General features: G+C 53.7%; 1 protein-coding gene across 1 annotated transcript; it reads left to right on the forward strand.

Annotated features, from left to right (window-relative positions):
• The first annotated feature begins 2,035 nt into the window (after nt 1–2,035).
• NDN (necdin, MAGE family member) lies at nt 2,036–3,749 on the forward strand. Its single transcript, XM_081124446.1, has one exon. The coding sequence runs from the start codon at nt 2,148–2,150 to the stop codon at nt 3,159–3,161; it is 1,014 nt and encodes a 337-aa protein (XP_080980572.1). The 5' UTR covers nt 2,036–2,147; the 3' UTR covers nt 3,162–3,749.
• The last annotated feature ends 4,579 nt before the right edge of the window (nt 3,750–8,328 follow it).

The raw sequence follows: 8,328 nt of genomic DNA on the forward strand, positions 1-8,328 counted from the left end.
GATTGTTTTTATAATTGCTTTCATACTTTTTCTATATAGAACTGTGTTCATGCTTTCACAATTGTTGTGCCCAGGTTTGAAATTTAATTTCGTGGATCCATTAAACCCAGGAGGTTATGAGGGTGCAATTTTAATAACCTTACAATGGCAAACATTATGGCCCATGGCCCAAGCTGAGCTGGGATTTAAATAGTTGGCTCAAACACCATTATTAAAAATACCTTCGCAGGATGGGGTGTGGCTCAGCAGTTGAGCATGAACCTAGGATCCAGGAGATTCAGGTTCGATTCCCGGTCAGGGCATATCCCGGGGTGCGGGTTTGATCCCCAGTAGGGGGCGTGAAGGAGGCAGCCGATCAATGACTCTCATCATTGATATTTCTCTCTCTCCCTCTCCCCACCCGTCCTCTCTCTGAAATCAATAAATATATTTTTAAAAAATACCTTCAATGAACTAACTAGTTAACCTAGTTAGAAAATAATAAATATCCCAGTGAATTAGAGAGAGAGAGAGAGAGAGAGAAAGAGAGAAAAGGAAATTCATGAATATAAAATGCAGGAAATGAGGATTATTTTTACGAAGCGCGTGGGCAGTAAGTCCACGCAGAGCCATTCTTAAATCATAAAAAATAACACAACCGACAGAATTCTGGAGCGTGTACCGGGAAAAACAGAAATCTACAGACCACAGAAGGCAACGGTCAGTGGGAACAAACCCCCTGAGACAGAGCTGACCCACAAGCAGGAACGAGCCCCCAGGAGGGGGAAGTAAGTCCTGTCCGAGGGACTAGGGTGGGGACGGCGCCCCCCTAAAAGTGACACCAGCCGGGAAATCCAAAGAGAGGGAAGCAGCCGGCGTGGCCAATCCTTCAACGTCCACCTGCTTCAGAAACAATAACGGGGAGAAATGAGCAAGGGGACGCGAGAGAGAAACGAGAGGCCGGGGAAGGTCGAGACAGCGCCGGAGCTGAGCCCTGGGGTTTGAGAGACGACAACCGGACTCGAGGCTGCGCGGTGAAGAAGCAGCTGGCGGGAGGCTCCCCGGGGAGCTGGGGCCCAGGGGTGCTTCCCTGGGGGCGTCCACGCTGTACCCCCATCGCAGACGCTGGAGCACACCACCGCCAACAAACAGGCCGCGCGTACTGCCGGTCACCCGAGGGGAACCCCGGGGGTGCCTACGGTACCCAGTTTGGGAAAAGTCCTGGTGTGCCACCAACCTGAGCGGGCGCGCTGCTGTCTGCGGGACGGAGACATTTCCACGCGGGCCCGGCGTCCTGGGGGAGGGGCGGCGGCGCCGTGCACGTGGGTGCTGCTCAAGGCGGCCTTCGAACGACCGGAGCTTGAGGGGAAAATTAAAACCGAATCAACAGGCCCCGCGGGGCGCGGGCAGCCCCAACCTATGTCGCCGGTGTATCCCCGCGGGGGACTCCCCGTCGCGCGTGGGTTGACCGCACAATGCATTTTCTCCTTCTTATTATTTTTTAAGTTATTTTGCAAAAAAATAATTCTATGGGTTGGTTTTAGAGAGCGGCCGGGGGCCCCTCTGCACCCAAAGGGGCCCTGCCCGGGGCGCACCCGCCACCCAGGTCCACCCCTCGGCCTAGCGGGGCCTCGAGGGCGACACGCGTTTCTCGGGGTCCGGGGCGGGGAGGGACCCGGTTCCTCAGGCGGCCCCGACGGGGCGCCCCCGCCCCCGGGCCGTCGTCCCGGCCGCGCCTGAGGGGCCGCTGGGCCCCCCGCGTGAACTTCTCCTCAGAAACGCAGCCTGGGCCCCTCGGGGGCCAGGGGACCCCTCTCCTCTTCCAAAAGGGCCGCCTCCCTCCCCGCCTCGGGCCACGCGGGACACACACACCTGCGGCCTCGGTTCCCTTCAGTCAGGCGACGCCTCCACCCGCCCCGTCGGGCGCCGTCCCGGCCCCGCCCCCCGGCCCCGGCCCCGCCCCCCGGCCGGGCGCGCCGCCCGCCGCCGCGCAGGCGCAGGCGCAGTGGGCCGCCCGCCGGCGCCCCGCCCCCCGGCGCTGCGGAAGGAAGGCGCCGCGCGCGCGCAGCTTCGCGCACTTCCTCTCCGGGCGGCGGCGGAGGCGGAGGCGGCGCAGGCTCGAGGAGCTGCTGGACGCGCAGGCCCTGCCCTTGGCCGACGGCGCAGACATGTCCGAACCCAGTCAGGACGGGCGCGACCCGGGCTTGGCAGCCGAGGCCTCCGACGCCGAGGCGCGCGGCGGCGGCGGCGGCGGCGGCGGCGGCGGTGGCGGCGGCGGCGCGGTGCCCGGGGGGTCCCCTGCGCCCGCGGCTGAGGCCGACACCTTCGCGGGGCCGGACAGCCCCGTCCCGGGCCTCGCCGACTCCCCTCCGGCCTCGCCGCCGCCGCCGGTGCCGAGCGACGAGGACGACCCCGACCCGAAGGCGCTGCTGCAGGCGGCGGAGGAGGGCTGCGCGCCCCAGGCCCCGAGCGCGGCCCAGCCGGGCCCCGCGCCGCCCGCCCCGGCCCAGCTGGTGCAGAAGGCGCACGAGCTCATGTGGTACGTGCTGGTCAAGGACCAGAGGCGGATGGTCCTCTGGTTCCCCGACATGGTGCGGGATGTGATCGGCAGCTACAAGAAGTGGTGCCGCAGCATCCTCCGGCGCACCAGCCTCATCCTGGCGCGCGTCTTCGGGCTGCACCTGCGGCTCACCAGCCTGCACACCATGGAGTTCTCGCTGGTCAAGGCGCTGGAGCCGGAGGAGCAGGAGCGCGTGGCGCTGAGCAACCCCATGCCCATGACGGGCCTCCTGCTGATGATCCTGAGCCTCATCTACGTGAAGGGCCGAGGCGCCCGGGAGAGCGCCGTCTGGAACGTGCTGCGCATCCTGGGGCTGCGGCCCTGGAAGAAGCACTCGACCTTCGGCGACGTCAGGCGGCTCATCACCGAGGAGTTCGTGCAGCAGAGCTACCTGAAGTACCAGCGCGTGCCCCACGTCGAGCCGCCCGAGTACGAGTTCTTCTGGGGCCCCCGCGCCACCCGCGAGATCACCAAGATGCAGATCATGGAGTTCCTGGCCAGGGTCTTCAAGAAAGACCCCCAGGCCTGGCCTTCCCGCTACAGGGAAGCTCTGGAAGAGGCCAGGGCTCTGCGGGAGGCTCCCCCGCCCCCCTGCCCCCGCAACAGTGTCTCCGAGGACTAACTAGCAAGGTCTGGAGGCAGGTCCCCTGGTTGCTGACCCTCGCCAGGGTTGGTGGAGGGTGGGGTGGGACGTTAGAGTATTAAGGGGTTTCCAGTGCAGTATTTCACGTGTAACTTTTCAGTTTTCAGTACAGTGCTTTTATACCTTTTCACGCAATGTATTCATGTCACTCTCTTAGGTAGTGTGTAGGGGTTTTTTTCTTTTTGCATGTCGGTTTATAAGTAAGCTCTGTTGGTGCTTTCGCTTTTGTGCTACCTTTCTTGAATTTTTTGTACCAGAGACGTGCTAAACTTATGAAATACATTGAGAAGTTTTTCCACCTTATTTTATATGGGACGCCGGATGGATGTGTATGGGGTAGGCCGCCCTGGGAGAGTTTGAAAGGACTCAACTGCAAAGCCGGCCTCACCAAGAGGAGAGTCAAGGTCCCCCTCTGTTTGTGACCTCGCTGGGCACAGGAAGACATCCGTGTGGAGTGACTGGACTGGACTGGTCTCAATGTGGGCACTTGGCACAGTTTACTAAACACAAGTTAACAACCCCACCATGAGTAACCTTTAAACAGTAAAGATCCTTGTGATACAATCATTTTTGGAAACGTGTACTTTATCTTTGGGTTGGGGATGAGGCGTTTTGCACAGCGGACAAACACCAGCTATTTCCTGGGGTGGGAGAAATCACTTCTTGTCATTCGTCGCACATTACAAAACTATAATTTTTTAAATGCAACTCGCATTCAGCACTTTGACAAATACAGAAAAGTAAAAAGAAGGCCCAGATGCTCATAATTGCAACCCATCCAAGTAACAACTGTTAATATGTAGGGTAGTTTCTTTTTTGTGGTCACTTAAACGGGCAGGCATTGTACTGAACTCTTTATATGCGTTTGCGTCTGTTTAATCCTCACAACAGCCCTATGAGGCCACGTTTACTACATCTGCACATGGAGGGAGTACAGGAACAAAGTAGGTGTTTAACTAGATCAGAAAGAGTGAGAGGAGGGGCTGGGATTTGAACCCAGACAAAACGGCACCAGGGTCTCTATTTTTCCCCACCTGCCTACAACTGACCCCTATCTCTACTCTTAGCTCCCTACCCACAATGTGCGTGCACACACACACACATACACACACACACACGTGCGCGCGTGTGCGGCTAAACATTTCATTTTTCTAATGAATCCTCACATTAATCTTTTAAAGAAAGCAATCATATCCTGGTTCTACAAATTAAGAAACTTGGTTTCAAAGAGATTAATGGACCTAACCAAGTCATAGCCGTGCAGCCAAGATTTGAGACATGGTCCTCCCTTGAAGGGCTGAAATGAAGGAGCCAGAGGAACACCCATGGGACTGCTGGGAGAGGGAGGTGGGTGGGGGTGGGAAGGTCGCCCACTGGGACATCTGTGGCCCAGCAGTTTGTGAATTGCAGCGCGCCACTAGGGGACCCTCAGAGGGTGGAATGGGGTGAGGGTGGGGGTGAGGGGTGATGACGAGAGAAATCCATGAAGAATTCAGTCTTGCAGGGGCCAGGGAGAGAAATGGGCCTTCAATAAGGACCACAAATCCTTCACACTTCAGGGGATTGGGAAAGACCATTTGGTCAAAGCCGTATTGAGGGAACACAGATTATGAGGGAACACATCACCCCCAAAAGAACTAAACAGGAAGCTATATTGGGGTGAGGGAATCAGATTCTGGATTGGGAACTAGGATTCCCAGCGCTTACAGCAATACCCAACGGGCGGGTGCAGGTGCTCAGATGCTCAGGAAGCCTCAGGTGTGTCGAGATGGAACCCATCCCCAGTTCGGTGGCCTCCCCGCGCAGTCTCCCAGGGTGGAGGGGGCACATTTTGGCAAAAACTCCAGCAGAAGTCACCTGACTTCGCTGCCACCTCATACCCAGAGCCAAAGTGAGTGTATACAAATTTTAAAATTATAAATAAAAAATTAACTCCCCCCTCTGCTCCCCCTCCAAATTCAGCAGAATCAACACAAATTTACTCCTTTAAATGTAAAATTACAGGGCTCTCCAGGAGGTTCCATGTCTGGGGCAGGACCACGGCTGTCACTCCTGTCATGGTGGGGTGCTGGTCGTTTTCTCTAAAGCCCTAACACTTTCCTCACTGCTAGGTTGAATCCTTGTACACTTCTTTCATTCAAGCCCAGAAATCAAGGGACAGAGAGTCCCCTCAGCCCCATGTTTGTACCCACTCTCCTCCCTGCTAGGAGAGGGAGAATTACGAAGCTGCCCCACGCTCACCCCACGGGCCCCTGAGCCACGCCACAGAGGAAGGACCCTCCGGGAGGCAGGATCATGAGAAACTAGCTGACCCCAGGGAGCCACAGGGCAGGGCTGCTCAGCTCCTCTGCCGCCTCGGTGCAGCCGGGCCTGGAGGGAGACACTTCCCCAGTGGCTCAGGCTTAGTTCACAAAGTCCGGTCCTGCAGGCTCAGCAGCTTGGGGCACCGGAAAGAGACCATTCAGTATCTCAGACTTTCATGCCAGGCTCCATTCAAAGGGTGGAGGGTTCCCCAAATATTTTCCAAAAGGTTCACCTACAATCTGTTCTAGGTATCTATGAGCGTGGGGGGTTTTTGGGGTTGTTTTTGTTAATCCTCACTGGAGAATATTTTTCCATTGATTTTTTTTTTTTAGAGAGAGTGGAAAGGAGGAAGGAAGGGGAGAGGGGGGAGAGGAAAAGAAACATCGATGTGAGAGAGACACATGGACTGGTTGCCCCTTGCACACGCCCGGACTGGACAGGGCTAGGATCCAACCTGCACCCCAGGTATGTGCCTTTGACCGGGAATCAAACCCGGGGCCCTTCAGTGTGGGGGCTGACGCTCTAACCACTGAGCAACACGGGCCAGGGCATGTGAGTTTGTTTTTGTAATTTCACTTATAAGTGAGATTATACAGTACCTGTCTGACTTACTTCACTCAGCACAGCGCCCTCAAATTTCATCCATGTTGTCGCAAATGGCACGATTGCCTTCATTTTATGGCTGAATTATATACATTTTTCTCCACATTAGTTTATCCATTCATCTGCCAACAAACATTTAGGTTGTTTTCCGTGTCTTGGCTGTTACAAAGAATGCTGCAATAAGCATGGGGGTGCAGATACCTTTTTGAGATAATAATTTTGTTCCCTTTGGGTAAATATCCAGAAGTGGGATTGCTGAATCATGTGGTGGTCCTAGTTTTAATTTTTTGAGGAACCTCCATGCTGTTTCCCGTAGTCGTTGCACCAATGTGCATCCCCACCGACAGTTCACCAGGGTTCCCGTCTCTCCTCATCCTCGGCAATGCTTATTTCTTGACTTTTTTATAACAGCCATTCTAACAGGTGTGAGGTCATTTTTTTACAGGAGAAATACTGCAAATAATTAACTTCTTTTACTAAGTAAATGAGCCAAGGACACAAATGGGGCAGTGCTCCAAGACAATACAGATAGCAAGTGAAAAAAAAAATCCAGTTGCACTTATTTTAATTTATTTATTCATTTTAGAGAGAAAGGAAGGGGGGAGAGAGAGAGAAACATCGATTTGTAGTTTCATCTATTTATGCATCCATTGGCTGATGCTGGTAGGTGCCCTGACCAGGACTGAACCCAAAACCCTGGCATGTCAGGCCCACGCTCTAACCAACTGAGCTACCTGGCCAGGACCAATCGCACTTATTATTAAATCAGGATATTTTTAGATGCTGATTGATCAAAGATATAATAGCAGTCAATATCTTGTACTAGCAAGAGTGACTAGAAACTGGAGTTCTTACACCCTGCTACAGATGCATAAATAACTACATGCTTTCTTATTTTATGCATTAATTTGGAACGGATGTTGAGCACCTCATATGTCACAGATGCAGTGCTAGGAGTCAGGATGCGACAGTGAACAGGCGATCCCTGGCCAGTGTTGCTCAGTGGTTAGAGCATCGGCTGGAGCACCGAAGGGTTGAGGTTCGATTTCTGGTCAAGGGCACATACCTGGGCTGCTGGTTCGACCCCCGGCCTCTGTTGGGGGCACATGTGGGAGGCAACCCATCGATGTGTCTCTCTCACATCAATGCTTCTCTCTCTCTAACAAAAAACACACAATAGTGAACAAACTATAAGAGGCAGATGAATAGTAAGAATTACACTTCAGGACAGTGAGTGTCACTGCACAAGTACAGAGGCTACAGAGGCTCAGACGTGTGCACCCAACTCTGACGATCCCAGAGAAGTAACATATATATTTGCACCTATAGGATGAGGGGAGTTAGCAGTGTGAGGATTGGGGGGGGGATAAGCACGGGAGGGGGGGTTCTGTGCAAATATACACACCCAGGTAAGGCTACGAAACGTTTCTGGAAATTGGCTAACAGGGAGACGGGAAACAAGTGTTAGGATGGGCTAGAAGCTAGAAGAGTGGAAAAGAGGAAACTATCGTGCTGAGTAAGCGGCCGATGTTCCCCAAGATGTAAGCAATTTTAATCATAGGAAGACCCAGCAGATTTGGAAGGAATTATGCTGAGAGGCTTCTTTGGAATCAGCACATGCTTTTCTTTTTCTGGCGGCTGATCTGGGGTCTGAAACATCCCTCCTTCTCTCTAATTTGCCACGTTTCTTTCTCTCACCTGCTGAGCGGTTGGGGTCCTTAATTACACGATGCATTGCCCTGTGTCTAAAGAATCACACACGTCCCCTGATTAGCAACCTATTTGATTTTTTAAAAATTTTTACAACTTCTGCCCGGACGGTGTGGCTCAGTGGTTGAGCATCGATCTATGAACTAGGAGATCAGAGTTCGATTCCCGGTCAGGGCACAGGCCCGGGTTGTGGGCTCGATCCCCAGCACAGGGCCTGCAGGAGGCAGCTGATCAATGACTCTCATCATTGGTGTTTCTCTCTCTCCCCCTCTCCCTTCCTCTCTCTGAAATCAATAAAAACATATTAAGAAAAAAAAAATCTCGCAACTTTTGCAACTTGATGTAGAAATGTACTTGCTTATCTATTGGTTTAATAGTCTACTGCGCTTTGACTCTCTGTGCTGGGTGCTGGGTACACGTCAGTGAATTCGATAAAAATAGCCCCCGGCCCCAAGGAGCTTTACTGACAGAGGCTTGACAGGCCATAGCTAAAAGGGAAATTACACATTTGGATAAGATAAGCGACTTG

Source organism: Miniopterus schreibersii (genome assembly GCF_964146895.1).
Source record: "Miniopterus schreibersii genome assembly, chromosome: 22".
Taxonomy (NCBI): Eukaryota; Metazoa; Chordata; class Mammalia; order Chiroptera; family Miniopteridae; genus Miniopterus; species Miniopterus schreibersii.